Consider the following 18,632-nt stretch of genomic DNA (forward strand, 5'->3'; position numbering starts at 1 on the left):
CCGCTCCTTTTTGGTTCTTGGTTTGAAGGCCTTACAGATCTTGCATTTGTCTGTTTGGTGGGACTCTCCCAGGCACTTCAAACAGGAGTCGTGCGGGTCGCTCGTTGGCATAGGCTTAGCGCAGGAGGCGCACTGCTTGAAGCCGGGAGCGTTGGGCATGAGCCCGGGCCCGCGGCCGGGGAAGAAAGGGGGAGACGACCCCCTTAACCCCTTAAACTATAATAACAACTATAACAAGTTTAAACTATTGAACTATAAACACTATAACTACAACTATAACTATAACTCTGAATGACTAAGTACGCTAGGGAGAGTGGAGATCAGCTATGCCGCGCTCCACAGTTCCAACGACCGTCAGGGGCGGTAAGAAGGAACTGAGGGGGCGCCGGGTCGGCTGGGGTATATATTCAGCGCCATGAAGGCGCCACTCTAGGGGGCTCCACAGCCGACCCGCCGGTGTTGCTAGGGTAAAATCTTCCGACGATCGTGCACGCGGCGCGCACACACCTAATGGAATGGATATGAGCAAGCACTCGAAGAAGAAAATGGTGTTACTGCAGGCACTAATAAAGTACAGAGCTTGCAGAGCTAAGGAGGCAAGTTGAAGGAGCAAATCAAAGCAGCAAAATAAAAATAAATGAGGTATGTGTTAAAGGTTTTTCCTCTAAAACCTTGTGATTTTATTTTAATGTTTGTGCCCTTTATCTGAGACAGGGCAAGACTAATAATGCGCACACTAGTCTTTTTCTTCTTCTTCAATTTAAATTGAAATAATGTTTCGGTTGCAAATAAATTTGTTAATCTCAACCAAATGTTCAATGGATGGCTGTCCACCTCACAAAGCCAACCATGATTCAGCATAACAGACAGCTCCTGTATAGGAAAAGCCAAGCACTGGAACAGCAGTCCTCAGTGTTGGCCTAACTTTCCCACTGAAGTAAATGGGATTTTTATCATTGATTTCAATGGAGTGGAGTTCAGGCCAACGCAGAGCATCTTTTCAGAAGTATTTGGGTGGATTTCCTAAACATGAGAGACTTGCTAATCATCAAATGGACCCTTTTGGCCTTAGAATCTATGAACTGATTTCCTATTTCCTTCTCCCAGTTCCAGTATTTTTTCCATTCTTAAAGCAATGGAGAGTTATATTTACAATCAAGAAGTTTGTGTATATAAAATATTTTTTTCTTTGAGTTTCCAATCTAATTGTTTATATTTAAGATAAAGCCTTCATTGTTAGAGCTTTTTTCCATGGCGATAAGTGGAAAAAAGGATTTCATGGGCAAAGGCTAGTTGGATGAGAATATAAATCAGTGCATCTCCCTAAGCCAGTGGTCCCATACTTACTTGTGAATAAAGATGTAACCCTGACACTAGCCCCAAATCCCTGCCCACTCCAATCAGAATAATTCTGAATTCATCACAATTAATGTTGGTTCAAATCAAAGAGTTTCACAAAATTAAGTCTTGGAGTGGCAATTTAAGTGGGGGGAAAAAACCCACAATGAGTGAAAATACTGGATGAATATGCTATGATTCATTTCATAATCTTGCAGGCTTATTATTAGTGAGTTTGTCAGTACAGATCTAAAATATGGTATAGCAGCCATACTTTTTAAAATCACTTAGCAATACAAAACATAGAATGAGAGAAACATTTTGGTTCTTTGCAATGTTGAGACAGTTAGGACACGAAACTTCTATTCATCTGAGGCTCAAACATCTCTAGAAACTCAGGGCCTGATTCAAAGGCAATGGAAGTGAGTGAAAAGGTTCCTATTTTTTTATAGTGGTCCTCGGATAAGCCCCTAAACCAGGGGTCGGAAACCTTTCAGAAGTGGTGTGCGGAGTCTTCATTTATTCACTCTAATTTAAGGTTTCGCATGCCAGTAATACATTAACATTTTTAGACGGTCTCTTTCTATAAGTCTATAATATATAACTAAACTATTGTTGTATGTAAAGTAAATAAGGTTTTTAAAATATTTAAGAAGCTTTATTTAAAATTAAAATGCAGAGCCCCCCAGACCGATGGCCAGGACCCAGGCAGTGTGAGTGCCACTGAAAATCAGCTCGCGTGCCGCCTTTGGCACGCATGCCATAGGTTGTCAACCTCTGCCCTAAACCCTTACGTTTATCAGTTTATGAAAATGCACCCAAATGTAATCTCAGTATGCAGTTTAGTTCATTTATTTTTCAGTGTCCAAAGATTAAATGATCAATTTAGAAGACTTCCAAACTGCATTAAAGTTGACCTGCATGCAGAAGGAAGGAACAGGGGAGGGAAGGAGATATATGCCTTATTATTTTTTTTTTTTTTTGCAACATTGTGATGAATGAAGATCTGAAAGATTGTTGGGGTTTTAAAGTGTTTCACATTTAAAAAGAAATTACATTGAAATTCAGGGTTCCTTGAATGACTACAGAACTAGCTGGATTATAATATCAAAAGCAAGCATGAAATCTTCATGAAAAAAATCCCAAACCAATGTACAAACAACCTTTTAGGCCTTCCCTATAAATTATAAAGCAGCAGGTCATTTTTATGGCTGTAAGCTTATTACCATAGTAATAGAGAGTGAGCGTTTCAACAGCACACACCATTGCCCTAACCAAGCTTCCACTGAAGTTGGGAGAGTTTTACAATGAACTTCAATTGGAATAGAATTATAGGACAATGATGAATGCTTCTGAAAATCCTGCCCAAAAATTTATTGGAGAGCTAAATCTCAAATTACATCTATATTAATATGTACACCCAAATCTTAACATACACTAAACAGTCTCAGTTTATTAATTAGTTTCCAAAAACAATTTAAATCCACCTACTTTTTCTTCCCACACCAGACTAGTCTGCAAGGTGCTCAAAAGGGCTGTAAGGTCAGCCACCTTCCACACATGACAAGCCAAAGGCCCTATTTTCAGAGGTGCAGAGATCCACATTTTCCCATTGACTTCAATCTGAGTTTTAGGTGCTTAGAACCTCTGAAAAAAAATAATCAGACCCTAGAGTTCATTCTCTGTCTGAGAACGCGAACCTATTCCAGAGCCAAGTTTTCAATTGCAAGAGCAGAGCTTTTTTTCCTTGAAGGCAGGGGATAGGAGATGGACTAAAAACACACAAATATTTTCTCTAAATAAATACAACATTCCCTACTCAGTCCAAACAACACATGAACAAATCATGTCTCAATTGTATGATGCATATCAGGGCTGGCTCTACTGTTTTTGCCGCCCCAAGCAGCGCACCGAATTGCCGCCGCAGACGGCGGGGGAAGTCCGTGTGCCGTTAGGGCGGCACGCGCATTTCCGTAGCAGTGGCAATTCGGCGGCAGCTTCTGGAAGACAGAAGCTGCCGCCGAATTGCCGCTGAACATAGAAGCTGCTGCTGAAGTGCCGCCGCCACGGAAACGCGCGTGCCACCGTAACGCACACGGACGGCCCCCGCTGTCTGCAACGGCAATTCGGCACGCTGCTTGGGGCGGCAAAAACACACGGCCTGCCGCCCCTTGCAGATTGCCGCCCCAAGCACCTGCTTGGAATGCTGGTGCCTGGAGCCGGCCCTGATGCATATACACGTAAGTATCTTTCAAATCTCCAACATGGAGACAAAGCATTAATAGAAATTGCTAGAACACTGAGAAACCATGGAGACATTTGTACAACCACCTTGAGCATTAACTGTCTCTACACAGAACCAGAAATATCAAATATTAATTTAATGGTGAGGACTCATTAATATCTGTACTTGCTAACATGAAGCTTTAAGTGAATTGGTCAATATACAACATTATGGAAACATTTATTTCAAATACAAAGTTTCGTAGTTTTAAAAAGAATAGGTTTAGTTACGGCATGATGCATATTAACTGGATTTTTTCTTGAGCTCTTTATGGCAAGACCACAAAAAAGCAATTCCCTGAGTGGAATGTAGATTATCAATTTACCAATATAAGAATCCAAGGCAAGAAACCATTAATACAAATTTTAAGAATTCATCCAACTAAACTGCACTGTAAATCAAACTCAAAGCACTGCAAGCCCCATTTTAAATTGAAGTAATTGATAAATTACTTGCAACTGCATATTTTCATCCAGTAAGCCACTTTTGCTTTGTGCAAGAATTCTGTCACACTGCCACACAGCTACTTCAATTTAGTGAGGAGACAGATGCAAAAAGTCTGCTGAGCTGACCACTGAGGCAACCTACAATTTATCTTTGACCTTCTAGCTTCTAAGCAAATGCAGCAGGATTGCTAATCAAATTGAAGCCCTTTATATTTAGGTATTCTGAGGAACCAAAGAACAGGCAGGAGTGAAGGTCAATAATAAAAGTAAGCAGACTTGTGGGAGCAATATAACAAGATATTCAGTTAACATTAGCTGCCAAACAAAATGTTCTTTCTGATTTAATCTTCAACTGTTTTCAGTGTTTATGTTCTGAATATAAATCCTACACTTGATAAGAAAAAACAAAAAATTACAGTGGTTATGTTCCAACTAGGGCTGTCAAGCAATTAAAAAAATTAATCGCGATTAATCGCACAAATAAAATTAATCATGATTAATGACAGTTAAACAATAATAGAATACCATTTATTTAAATATTTTTGGATGTTTTCTACATTTTTCAAATATGCTGATTTCAATTACAACACAGAACACAAAGTATACAGTGCTCACTTTACATTTATTTTTGATTATAAGTATTTGCACTGTAAAAAAAACAAAACACAGCAGAAGGCTGATTTACTGTTTTGGTGGTTCAGTTCTGTAGTTTCCACATCGGAGTGTTGCTCTTTTAAAACTTCTGAAAGCATGCTCCACACCTTGTCCCTCTCTGCTTTTGGAAAGCACTTCAGATTCTTAAACCTTGGGTCAAGTGCTGTAGCTATCTTTAGAAATCTCACATTGGTAGCTTCTTTGCGTTTTGTCAAATCTGCAGTGAAAGTGTCCTTAAAATGGACAACATGTGCTGGGTCATCATCCAAGATTACTATAACATGAAATATAGGGCAGAATGCGCATAAAACAGAGCAGGGGACATACAATTCTCCCCCAAGGAGCTCAGTCACAAATTTAATTAACACTTTTTTTTTTTTTTTTTTAAACTATCATCATCAACATGGAAGCATGTCCACTGGAATGGTGGCCGAAGCATGAAAGGGCATATGAATGTTTAGCATATCTGGCATGTAAATACCTTGCAATGCCGGCTAAAAAAGTGCCATGCAAATGCCTGTTCTCACATTCTGGTGACATTGTAAATAAGAGGGCAGCATTATCATCTGTAAATGTAAATTTGTTTGTCTAAGTGATTGACTGAACAAGAAGTAGGACTGAGTGGACTTACATAGACTCTGAAGTTTTACATTATTTTGTTTCTGAGTACAGTTATGTAACAAAAAAATTACATTTGTAAGTTGCACTTTCACAACAAAGACAGTACTTGTCTGAGGTGAATTGAAAAATACTATTTCTTTTATCATTTTTACAGTGCAAATATTTATAATCAAAAACAAAATACACTTTGATTTCAATTACAACATATAACATAATATATATGAAAATGTAGAAATGTAGAAAAACATCCAAAATATTTAATAAATTTCAATTGGTATTCTATTTTTTAACAGTGAGATTAAAATTGCGATTAATCATGATTAATTTTTTGTTAATTGCATGAGTTAACTGCGATTAATTGACAGCCCTAGTTGCAATATATTAGTGTGCCACAAAAATATATAATATGACAGAGTACGTGGCGGGATAGCGATAGTGGTGAGGAGTATGTAAAATAAACAATTTCAATATTATATGGTTAGAAACAAAGAATATTTTAAAAACTGTCTTTAATTTTACACTTTGCTTAAAATTTTGATTTGACTGGAAAAAATGAAATCTCGTGATGTCATTTTTAGTGTTTATTGTGTAATTACTTCTACATAGAATTTACAACTTTACAATTTGTTTACAAGTAAACTTCTCCCACACCATAACTGTTAGGTCTGCAAACTGCAGCCCCAGTTCAGGAAAGTACTTAAAAATGTGCTCAATGCAAGCAGTGGACAAAGCAGGCGGCTGCCAAACAACGTTATAAGGGAGCACTGCGCAACTTTACAAGAGCATGTTCCCTAATTGATCAGCAACGTAACAATGAAACAGTGTTAACCGTGACGACTTTAAGTGAGGAGTTACTGTATCTTGGTTCAGTTTCCTGACATATTTTATAGACCTTTCATGGCAAAAATATTTGAAATATAGTGTGTCATCATGTCAATACAGGTATATTAAATGTAACATTACATTATTTGCTACAAAAAACTGACAGGGCATGGATTTTGTCTAATGGAAAGAAGTTGAACCTTTGAAGTAAATGGTTCTGAAAATGTTGTCTGTTTCATCAAATCAGAACAAAATCATTTAATTTTGAAACTTGGAATTCAGGCAAAAACGGGGTCCAAATTCATAGATTTTTTTTTTTTAAGGCCAGAAGGGACCCTTTTGATCATCTATTCCAATCTTACTTCCTACATAACAAAGGCCATAGAATTTCATCCAGTAATCTCTGCATCAAGATCATATCTTGTGGCTAATCTACTGTATATTTTTTAGAAAGATATCCAATATTCATTGGAGTAATGCAGATTCCACCACATCCAGAGGTGAAAGTAAGCCGGTCCAGTCTGTTGTACTGGCAAGAGCTGGTGCGCTGTACCAGACCGGCTTCCCCAGGCCGGCAATTTAAAGGGCCTGGGGCTCCCAGCAGCGGCCAGAGCCCAGGCCCTTTAAATTACCACCAGAGCCCCACTGCCGGAGCCTCAGGCCCTTAAAATGCCACCAGGGCCCCACTGCCGGAGCCTCAGGCCCTTTAAATTGCCACCAGAGCCCCACTGCTGGAGCCCCTGGGTAGCGGAGGCGGCCGGGAGCCCCAGGACTTGGGCGGTGATTTAAAGTGCCTGGGGCTCCATTGAGGTAGCGGCGGCCAGGAGCCCCGGACCCTTTAAATCACCACCCAAGCCCCGCTGCCAGAGCCCTGAGGTAGCAGTGGTGGGGCTCCGGTGGTGATTTAAAGGGCCAGGGGCTCCCAGCTGCCGCTACCGCAGTGGAGACCCAGGCCCTTTAAATCTTCACCAGAGCCCTGAGCCCCAGGGTAGCAGCAGCAGCCAGAAGCCCCTGGGGTTCTGTTGGCGATTTAAAGGGCCCAGGGGCTCCGGTAGCGGGGTTCGGGCGGCGATTTAAAGGGCCCGGGGCTCTGGCTGCTGCTGGGAGCCCTGGGCTCTTTAAATCGCTGCCCGAGCCCCAGGGCTCCCAGCCACTTCTGCAGCTGGTAGCTCTGGGCATGATTTAAAGGCTCCACGTCTTGCAGTCGAGGCCACACCCCTTCCAGTTTAGGCCCCGCCCCCTGCTCAGGTCTCAGGTGTACTGGTAAGTCCTTTAAGTTACTTTCACCCCTGACCACATCCCTTGGTAAATTGTTCCAGTGGTTAATTACCCTCATAGTTAGAAATTTGCATTTTATGGCAAGAATGGCACAAACATAAAATCTCAATATAAAATTTCCCATTCACAGATGCATGGTATTGATTGTAATTCCATGAGATTTACATGTATCCAAACACACCAGTTATGGTTCCAAACAACCTCAATCTGTAAAGTTATCAGACAGTGCAATTTAAATTCTGCAGTCAACCTTATTCATCAAGAAAAAAAATTGATCTCTGCTGATGCAGTTGAATATGAAATCAGATTACTCATGCTGTTTCCTGGATTTTAACATGCTCTCACAGTGGATGATGACATTTTCTCCTGTCCAGAGGGTCAGCACATGGGGTATGTACCACCAAAGTCCTACTTAAGCCCTTAAAATGAGATTTAAAATATAGGACTTAAATGGCGCTGGCCATCTGCATAAAGATCAATTTCATCCTTTGAGAATAATATGTTATTGGGACAAAGAAAGCAGCCATGCACATAAGGAATATTCACTTTTCCATTTCAAAAATATCAAAGGATACAACACATCTTTAAGCAAAAGTTCATTTGAATGCGTAGGCTGACCAATTACTTGAAGCCCAAATAATAAACTATTAGTTTTCATAGTCCATCTTATTGGGTGGATCTGCTTAGGAGGTAAACTATTATGCTTGTATGTACTTTGTGAAGACTGATTTAAGTCTACATAGAGATACAAGGTGGGTTATGTAATATCTTTTATTGGACCAACTTCTGTTGGTGAGAGAGAGAAACTTTCGAGCCATATAGAGCTCTTCTGTGTGTTTCAAAAGCTTCTCTCTTTCACCAACAGTTGGTCCAATAGAAGATACTACCTCATCCACCTTGTCTCTCTAATACCCTAGGACCAACATGGCTACAATGACACTTAAGTCTACATAGGTATTAAGAGCCTTATCCTTTACTATGCTAAGCACACTCAGATCCTACTGATGTCACTGGGAGATGTGGACACTCCACTCCACTTCACAAGGCCCTAAGAGAAAAACCAGGGGTCAAATGGGAAAACACTAACAATTTATAGACTAGGCTAACTAGTGAGCATAGAAGCACTTGCTTTCAACTATCATTGCCTATTTCTTTGAACTATGCAACTTGATTTCCGGTTCTTCCTCCCGCCCCGTCCCTCTGCCCCCAACAGAATTGCTTAAGGAAAACAGAAGTGTTTTCTCTTTTCAAAACCATCTTTTCTTTCACTCATTAAAGATTTGTTAGACTTCAATTTGCATTGCTATAAACATTTGCCTGAAACCTTTCAATAAGTATTCTGTCACATCAATAACATTATCTGACCTTTTCATTCAATTGTACTCCAAGCAACTTTAATCACATGCATCTCCAAGACCAGGGGTTCTCAACCTTTTTCTTCCTGAGCCCCCCCCCCGCAACATGCTATAAAAACTCCACGGCCCACCTGTGTCACAATCGCAGGTTTTCTGCGCATAAAAGTCAGGGACAGCATTATGGGGTAGCAAGCAGGGCATCGCCTGGGGCCTGATGCCACAGGAGCCACCGCAAAGCTACATTGCTCAGGCTTCGGCTTCAGCCTCGGGTGGCGGGGCAGAGTCTGGTCTTCAAACCCATGCGGCAGGGCTTCAGCTTTCTGCCCTGGGCCCTGCTGGGCGGCCCCCCCGAAACCTGCTCGCAGCCCCCTAGGGGGCCTCGGACCCCGGTTGAGAACCACAGTCCAAGACCACATACGGTTGTAAGCTTTTTGTATCAAATGTTTGGGAAAGTCAGGAGAATCTCTCTACAGAGTATTTGCAGATTGCAATATTTCTTTATATCAGTGCAGCAACTACCTTTGAAATGTTTCAGGCTAATAATAAAAGCAGTTAATTAGTATAGTGTTATCATTCTAGGCACCCTTAGGCAATAGGAGTTTATTTTTTTAAACAAATATTTTCTATTTACATTTTAACATATTTTGTGTTCCATCACAGATATTGATCAAGTTCTGTAAGATGAAATTGTGCTGGAATCAGTTATTGGTCAAAGCCATCATGAAGAACAAACAGCTACAATAAGTGTTTGCTACTGTTATTTATATTCCCATCATCAAGTGAAATGGTCTCCACAACATTCTACTAGGGCTTTTGTGGACAACAGCATGTTGGACAGCTCTGAAGTTAAGTGTCAACCACAGAGCGAGATGTTTAGAAATGTAAAGAAATTTAGAATTGGAAATTCTAATCTCCAATAAAAAAGATAAAACACAGCCATACTTGCTAGCATATGTGTAAGTTCTAGAGCCACAGTAAACACTTAAAAAATGGGAACTACAAAATAATGTAGCTGAATAAAATATTTTAAAAAAGCATCCAAGTGATTTGTAAACCTAAGTCTCACTGAAAAATCAGGCTCCTAAATTTCTTAGAATAAAATTTTCAGTAGTATTAATGTACAAGCTGATACAGATTTTAGTAAATCACCAATACAAGGTTTTTATGGAAAAACAGGTCTCAAATGGATTAATGATAAGAAAGTTCTTTTACAGTGTCAAAATTTTACCCAACTAATTGATCTCTAATAATCCAGGTGATAATTCTGAGAAAACCAAGCAGACTGCAAATTATCACTCTTGTGGTAATGCAAGAGGAAATGCAATTATCTAACGATATTATGTTTTCTAGTGAGGAAAAACCTCAGAGCAGACTTATACAAGTCAAACACACAAGGCACTGTGAAATAAATAGATTTGGTGCTGCTGTATTTTTTTCCAGTTAATTAAGTAAATCCCACCTTTCTACATTAAAACCTGTCTTCTATTCCTCTCTTTACATAGAAAGTAGCTTAGAGGTTTGGGATTCCCCTTGGCCTCCAAGAGAAGAAACATACTATACTTCAACAATTTAACCTCACAGGCAATTTCTTCTCTTATTTACAGCAGACTATTAACTGTCACAGGTGGAAAATGCTGTCAACAAAACAGACAAAACCAGAGCACTGAACAACCTGATGCATAATTAGAAATTTATCTTTAAAACAAAGATTTTTTTTCCACTAAGCTTTGAACATATATACATGGAGCAATGTAATTTTTGTTGGTCAATCCAATTGCAAACACTGCCCTCCCTTACTACACCCCCAAAGAAGAGGCATTTCTTATTTCTGGGGTTTTCCCATGTTGGGTAAGTAAACTGGATCAAAGAAAATAATAGCAACTTAATTTTTTAAAATTACTGGGAATCTTTTTTTTGTCTTAAGACCCTCAAATTTACACTAAGGAGCAAATCTTGCTCTTCCTGAAGTCAGAGGGAACTGTGGGAGCTCAGTAACTGAAAGTCAGGCTCTAAATCATAACTTAGGCACCCAAAAATTGAGGCTTTCAAAATTAGTAGATACTTGAAAATTCTGGACTAAAGGGATGTCTACACAGAAAAGAAAGACCTGCGGCTCGCCCAGGCCAGCCGACTTGGGCTGACGGGGCTTAGGTTGCAGAGGTACTTCAGTGCTTTGTAGACTTCCGGGCTTGGGCTGGAGTCCGAGCTCTGGGACCCCCCCACAACGCAAGACCCTAGAGCCCAGGCTCCAACCCATGCCTGGAAGTCTACAAAGCAATGAAACAGCCCCACAGCCCTAGTCTCACAAGCCCGAGTCAGCTAGTATGGGCCAGCCGCAGGTGTCTAGCTGCTGTGAAGACATACTCTAAGTGACTTAACTCACTGTATCACCCTGGGTTATAGGAAAACCAGGAATAGAACCCAGAACTCAGTTTTTAAGCTTTAAGCATTAAACCAAATTCCCATTATCCAAATATTAGTTCGCTCTACTGATCATTATAAATAATATAATAAAGAACTGCTCAATATAGTTTTAGACTTTATTATAAAGAATACACGACTTTTCATTTTAAAATTCAGACCACATTTTATAACCCAAATTCACATGTATATTTGTAAGTTCTACAGAAAATTACACATTTAAAAATAAACATTTCCATCCATAGTGAAGGTTAATAGAATACACAGCCACCATCCTAAGGGGGCAAAAAAATACTTAAAAGCAATATTCAGTTCTTTGCAATGAAATGTTGATGGTTAGGATGTAACTGGAGCCACTTTTTATAGAAACAATATATATTCCTATTCCCTAACCAGATCACCTCAAATACACTGGATAATTTACTCCACAGAGAATACTCAATGCTATGAAATTGATGTTGTTTATGGTAAGAGACAATTGCATTATTGCTAAATCAGATTTCAGTTCCCCTGTATAAGTGTCTGTACAGTTTGTCCATTTCCTTTCCTATATTAAAAAAATCCATAAAAGATGCATATATCTTAACTAGTGTAAATTTTTTCCTATTTCCATTCACTAAAATAATTAGCTTAAAGATCCTGCCTGACATGGCTGGAGTTAAATTTAGGATACATATTGGCGGTATCAGTATTTTATATTGTCACTATTGAAAAAGTGCACCATAATTTAGATGCATTTTTTTATATAACTTCATTTTACCCTCTCACTTGTGTGTCAAAAAATCTCTAGGTGTATGCTGTGTATGTACTGCTTTAAAATATGAAACTGAAGCCTATGATCTGAGCTAAGCCTATTTATGACTGGGGGCCATGCGCTTTTAATTTGCTTAGTCTCTTGTTACAGGAAAACGGGGAAGGAACTACTGTAGCAGCATACCATAGCTAAGAGTCAACAGCTGCTAGCAGATCAGAACCACATAAGTAAAGCGTATGAGCTCTTGACAAGCCACTCAACCCCTCTCACAGTTATCCGGAAAACTAATTTGAGAAGAAAGCTTATTTTACCTTCATAACCTGCTTCAAACTCCATTATATTTGGGCAGCTTTTAAATAAAATTAAGGGGCTTCCCAAAGTGTAGGAATTTAAGAGGCAAGTCTGATAACTCTCAATAGGAACAACAGGCAAACTCAACAGTAGTACCACAATCACTACAAACCCTCGTGACAGAGACCATTCTCATCTACAATCCGCACACAAAAGTAGTGAAACTGAAGAACAAAAGGTTCAGCCATGCATGTTTTATTTCTTTATTTTACAAGAGAGTGAACGAGGAGGAATATTTTGTTCCCCAAAAGGTGCTAGATCGGGGTGAGCAAACTACAGCCCGTGGGCCAGAACTAGCCCCTCATGGCTTTGGATCCGGCCCACAGGATTGCCACCCCCGTGGCGCTGCTCCCGGAAGTGGCCAGCACCGTGTCCCTGTGGCCCCTGGGGGTTGGGGGGGGGGGGAAGAGGAGAACAAAGGGCTCCACACGCTGCCCTCTGCCCCAGGGGCCACAGGGACATAGTGCCAGCCGCTTCCAGGAGCGGCAGCGCGGAGCAGCGGCAGGCAGGGAGCCTGCCTTAGCAATGTGGCGCCGCTGCCACCCCGGAGCCGCTCCAGGTAAGTGGCGCCAGGCTGGAGCCCACACCCTGAACCCCTCCTGCACCCCTCACCCCAACCCCCTGCACTGAGCCCCCTGCTGCACCCCTCCTGCACCCCAACCCCCTACACTGATCCCCCTCCTGCACCCCAACCTCCTGTCCTGAGCCCCCTCCTGCACTCTGCACCTGCTCCTGCACCCCAACCCCCTACCCTGATCCCCCTTCCTGCACCCCAAAACCCTGCCCTGAGCCCCCAACCTCCCCTCAGGCCCCTCCTGCACTCCACACCTCTCCTTGTACCCCAACCTCTTGCCCTGAGTTCCTTCTGGCACACCGCACCCCCTAAATACACACACACACACACACACACACCACACTCCCTCCCTCCTGCACTCCAACCTCTTGCCTCAGTCCTGCGTGCAATTTCCCCACCCAGATGTGGCCCTCAGGCCAAAAAGTTTGCCCACCCCTGTGCTAGATAGATAAACCCTGGACACAACTCAGATTCTCTATCTAGTCACAGAACAGATACACCACGAGCAGAAGCAGCATAAGTTTCTTCAGCTACCCTAACAATGTGCCTCAACTATGTTCTAGAAGGATCACCTTTAGGATTGAAAAATGCAGTTCATTCTCTAAGCACAGTCGGTGCTTGACCTCTCTGCAGTGTCTATCCACAAGGGTGTCACACAATAAACTTAATAACTATTTATTTTGTGATGGCATTTCAACCATAACACCTAAATTCCCCAATTGTCTCTCTTTAATTCAGACAAGTTAAAATGCATCTTTTCCATGTCAACTTCATCTCTCTCTCCCTTCTAAAATATTGCTTACAATATTTTTATTCACATTTTAAATGTTTTGAAAAGAAGCAGCATAGACATTGTCCTAATTACAATTCTAAGGCAACATTTTAGCATTGTAATCCTAAAAGAGTCTTACAGACAATTCCATTTTATCAGATATACTTCTAATTTATATATTATACTATTAACAACTTTAAAAGCCCACAAAGGCACATCCTTGCCAGGTTTAAAAGGGATGTATTTAATCACATTGGCAAGTGTTTTACTACTTTATTATATTATTACTTAATGGCCTCTCAGTTTGTAGGAGGAAGTACAATCTATATTTACATGAAAATGTTACAATGTATTATAAAATTAAGCACCACAAAGTCAAAGTTGTACTGACACATATATATTTATTTTAGGTGACAATAGCAAGAGTTGGGTTGGAAAGGACAAAGTGTAAAATGGCTTATGTTACGCTGACGTATAAGCAGTCTCCCTTCCAGATGACCATAAAGTTGTCAGCATGCACAAAAGCACTCAGGAAACTTGCCTTCATCACCACATAACAAGCAGTGGCACATTTGAGATGGTTTACAGGAAATAAAATAAATGGTACGTTCTCAATCTCTTGTACCAAGTATGGCTTGTTTGATAAAACAGATTGATAGCCTTGTCAAATCACAGTAGGCAAACAGTGACAATTTTTATTTAATATGTACATACCAAGTGTACCATTTCATTTTATTACCTGAAATGGCCAAGCTCTAGAGTGGAAAAGGGGGACATTTTCTGACAGCAGTTTAAAGTGTTTTAAATTAGACTTAAGACATTTCTCAGTTTAATCATCTATGAAGTACCAATTTTTAAATGTGTTTAAAATGAATAGAGGTGAAAGGGGCATGGTTCATTCTGCTATTTGACATAAAAGCGAAATCCACACAACTATGAGGGTACAGATCATTTTTACTTTGAAACAAAAGTCCATCATTGTTAACTACGAGGGATGGATACTGTGAGGTGCAGAGCACCATCAACTCCCATAGACTCCGGTGAGATACAAGATTGAATAGTAAATCATAGCATCAGGTCCTAAAATTAACAGGGTTGAAAAATACCTATATTTGGTCCATGATTCTATAGTCCTTTCCAAAACAATCACTGAGCATGTGCATACCTAGTCATTTCTTTGTAGAATAAAACAAATTAATAATAAAAGATTAGGAACATGACTGTTGTATGAAGTTAAAGACATTTGATTAAGAAATTTCTTATGCACGTGTATTTTTTACCTTAAGCTGCAAATTTTATTATTTAAAGATTTGGTGGGAAGAAAAATGTGTATTATGCAAATGTTGGGAAGACAAAGTCAGTTTAATTATGGAATAATGCATTTAGTAAAGAAAAAAAAAATCACAAAAATTTGCTAATATGCACACAATTATTCTGCTTCATTAAAGGAGTATAGTACATGAATTTCTACAAGCAATGGAAGTAATTCATTCAGTTATACAGAAAATAAAATGTAGTAGTTTCCACACAGTTTAAGTCTCGATGCCATAGCATACTGCTGTGGGAAAGCAGGGTTGCTGAAGCAGAACAACATCTAATATAGCGTTCTCTAACCACATTAGGAAAAAAGCCCCTAATATTCCTCAAAAGTGGAGTGCATGATTTTGGACACTGCCCAGTACATTCTGTACATATGCTGCCAGCTCGTGAATGCTTGTTTGTATTTTCGAGTCTTAGAGAATGTAATGGGACAAATTCTGTCCTAATTACAAGCATGCAATACCACTAATGGCTAAGGACATTTATTTTATTGCCCTTTCCTTCCTACCTTCAAAAACCAGGAAATGTGGAAAGAAGATGACATTGGCATTGAGGGTAGGAAGAAAACGGTGCAGACTCTGCCCTTTTCTTCCCCACCACTCCCCCTTTTCAAAATACAAATGGGGCCACATTACAGTTAAAGGTGAGGTAGGAAACAGTGTTACTCCTCTCAGTCAGTTTCTCCCACTGCTCATTGTTGAATGCCTTCATCCTTCAATCTGCTTTTTGCACCCTCTCCTCTGCAGCTCTTACCTTATTAATCTTTCCCTGTCTCTGCAATATTTATTCACTCTCTCCTTATGCACTGTCAGCTGCTTGTCTTCCCTCCACACCAGGTGCCCTTCCCCAGTCTATTCTTTACTGGTGCAAGGGAGATAGGAAGAAGAGTTCATGTGGCCTAGGATAGGACTACAACTGCAAGCAAATGGCTGCAGTACAGCTGATCTTTCTGTAGACACGTCACTCACAGCACTGCTTAGAGTAAGAGTGAGACAGCGACTCCATGTGGATTGGACTCTAATGCAATGGAGGAGTAGCCCAAGGACTTATGAAGGATTGCATACCCATGGTTCCACTATGTAACAGAACTAGTGGGGATAGTGGTGGGATACCTGTTCAGCCAGTCTGATGTTAATTGCACCAGCTTCAGTGGTCAAAATTTGCAAGTGTTTACAAAAACCATGACAAAACATGTTTTTTGTAAAAAATCAACAGGGACTCTGATAAGCCCTGAGAACAAAGACAGTTCCACTTTTCAGGGACACTGTATGTTCTCTTCCTTTCCCAAGCATAGCATCAGTAGCCTTGCATGCATGCAAGTAAGGACAACATTCTGTCCTATGTAAATAAAGGGATTAGTTTGTTTTAGGGTATGACCTGAGCAGGAGGTTCGAGATACTTTGATTTAAAAAGTGGTGATGAAACCATGTAGGAATTTATATTGGTTGATGGGCAGAGAGTTTAAAGAGAAAAACGAGGGGCAGGCAGGCATTAGAGGCAGACAACATGGCATAGACCAATATAATATTTAACAAAAGGTGTGAATTAAAATCAATTTAATTATTTCAGTGCAAGTTTGAGCCCATGAAGGGGAGAATAAAGGCTTGTCTACACTCAGAATTCCACTGGTTTTAGCTAAAGGTGCAATTTTAACTGACGTAGCTAAACCAGCGCACAAAAGGCTGTGTGGACACACTCAGTTTAAGTCAGATTTATTTCAGTTTCACTTAAGTTTACTAGGAACAGGTTGAAGCTAAAAAGTAGTAAGGCACTCTTTAATAACGATAATTATACCTAGCTCTTATATACAGGGCTGCTCAGAGGGGGGAGGTCAAGTGGGGCAATTTGCCCCAGGCCCTGGGCCCCACAGGGGCCCCCAGGAGTATGTCAGAGGCTCCCCTCCGCCCCCGCCTTCTCACATCCCCGGGTGTCTCAGCTGGTAAGGGGGCAGGGCTGTGAGCTGCAGCTGAGCGGCGGGACCTCAGGTCCCACTGGAAACACCACGCCGCTGCAGCGCTGGACGTGGCGCACTCAGGCTCCGGGAGAGGGGGTAAGCGGCATGGTAAGGGGCCAGGGCCGGGCAACCCCCGACCCCATCCCCCCACAGCCCTGACCCCCAGCTCCGAGCCCGACACCCCCCCAACCCCATTTCTCCTCAGCCCTGACCCCCAGCCTCGAGCCCAGCCCCTCTGAGCCGGACTCCCCCTGACCCCATCCCCCCACATCCCTGACCCCAGCTCTGAGCCCAGCCCTTCTGAACCGGACACCCCCCACCCCATCCCCCCACAGCCCTGACCCCCAGCTCCAAGCCCAGCCCCCCCACAGTCCGAGCCCAGCCCCTCTGAGCCGGACACCCCCCTGACCCCATCTCCCCACAGCCCAGAGCCCAGCTCCCCACCCAGCCCTGGGCAACAGCAGCACCACCCATCCCCATCACCCAGCAACAGCCCATTATGTAATTGCAAATGTATACATACCATTAAAGCATTTAATGTTTTTAAATAATGTATTTAGTGTATTTTCAAATTATTACAAATTAATTTTTGAATGTATTTCATTAGTTATTTTTTACATTTCCAAATACATGTTACTATAGTATTGCAATTTTTTTTTAAATGGAAGGTCCCCCAAAATTGCTTTGCCCCAGGCCCCCTGAATCCTCTGGGCGGCCCTGCTTATATAGCACTTTTCATTAAGCTTATAAATGTTCATAAATAGAAATAAGAGTGTCCACACAGGGGGTTGCACTCATTTAATTAAACCAGTGCATGTTTGTGAATAGATTGGGGTAGGTCAGCCTTGTTATCAAGCATTAACTTTTCATCCACAAGACCCTCATATTTCCCATGGATAATGTGATTAAATTGTTTCCTGTTTTTTCCTTATAATTTTATAAGCAAGAAACCAACTACTGAATTGGTGTTAATTGCCTTTTAATGATGTGAAAGAAAAAAGAGGATTCTCCCCTAAGCAACTACAATATTTTCCTTGAAGGCTCATCTGCTCCATTTATTCAAAAATGCCATACCTGTTGAAGTTAATGTCTGGATAACTAGAATACTCAGACTTCATCTTGGCATTGCGTCGTGGAAACGTGCAGAAAAAAGCATTGGCTAGAAAACTAGCGATCTGCTCTTGTGACATTGTGATGGAGTGATTCATCTTTTGTTTCAGTAAAGGTATTGGCTACCAGAAGGGAATGAAGAAAAAAAAAAAAAAAAAAAGAGAGAGAGAGAGAGAGAGAGAAATAATTAGTTTAGCAATTCAAAAAAACAAAAAACAGGAGCACAAAATTACATTTGCTAAATTAGAGCAAGAGTAATTTAGGGCCATTGGTTGGTCCTTAAATCAGCAGCACCATTAAAGTCAAGGGTTGTTCAACTAAGATGATTGGGAACAAGCTTGTTTGACAAATAGCAGATTTCTAATCAGTAACAATAAGGCCAACAAAGCACAACTTATCAGAGAAAAAACAGACTCCAGAGGTGGAAACAGACGGAATGTAGTAGTAACCGGGCAATCTTAAAATCAAGAAAGATATATATTATATTTTATTTATCAGAGGGGTAGCCGTGTTTGTTGCTTTTTACAAATTCAGACTAAGGGTCCTGTGGCACCTTTGAGACTAACAGAAGTACTGGG

At 40.9% G+C, this 18,632-nt stretch overlaps 1 protein-coding gene across 5 annotated transcripts in view; it reads right to left on the reverse strand.

Moving 5' to 3' along the window:
• PARG (poly(ADP-ribose) glycohydrolase) overlaps positions 1–18,632 on the reverse strand; it is a 133,449-nt gene that overhangs the window by 53,566 nt on the left and 61,251 nt on the right. For all 5 annotated transcript variants that reach the window (XM_034777229.1, XM_034777228.1, XM_034777226.1 and 2 more), the window contains one exon: positions 18,019–18,176. In XM_034777229.1, the coding sequence (XP_034633120.1) occupies positions 18,019–18,176 (158 nt within the window). The remainder of the gene's footprint in view (positions 1–18,018; positions 18,177–18,632) is intronic.

The sequence above is a fragment of the Trachemys scripta genome, chromosome 7, assembly GCF_013100865.1.
Source record: "Trachemys scripta elegans isolate TJP31775 chromosome 7, CAS_Tse_1.0, whole genome shotgun sequence".
Taxonomy (NCBI): domain Eukaryota; kingdom Metazoa; phylum Chordata; order Testudines; family Emydidae; genus Trachemys; species Trachemys scripta.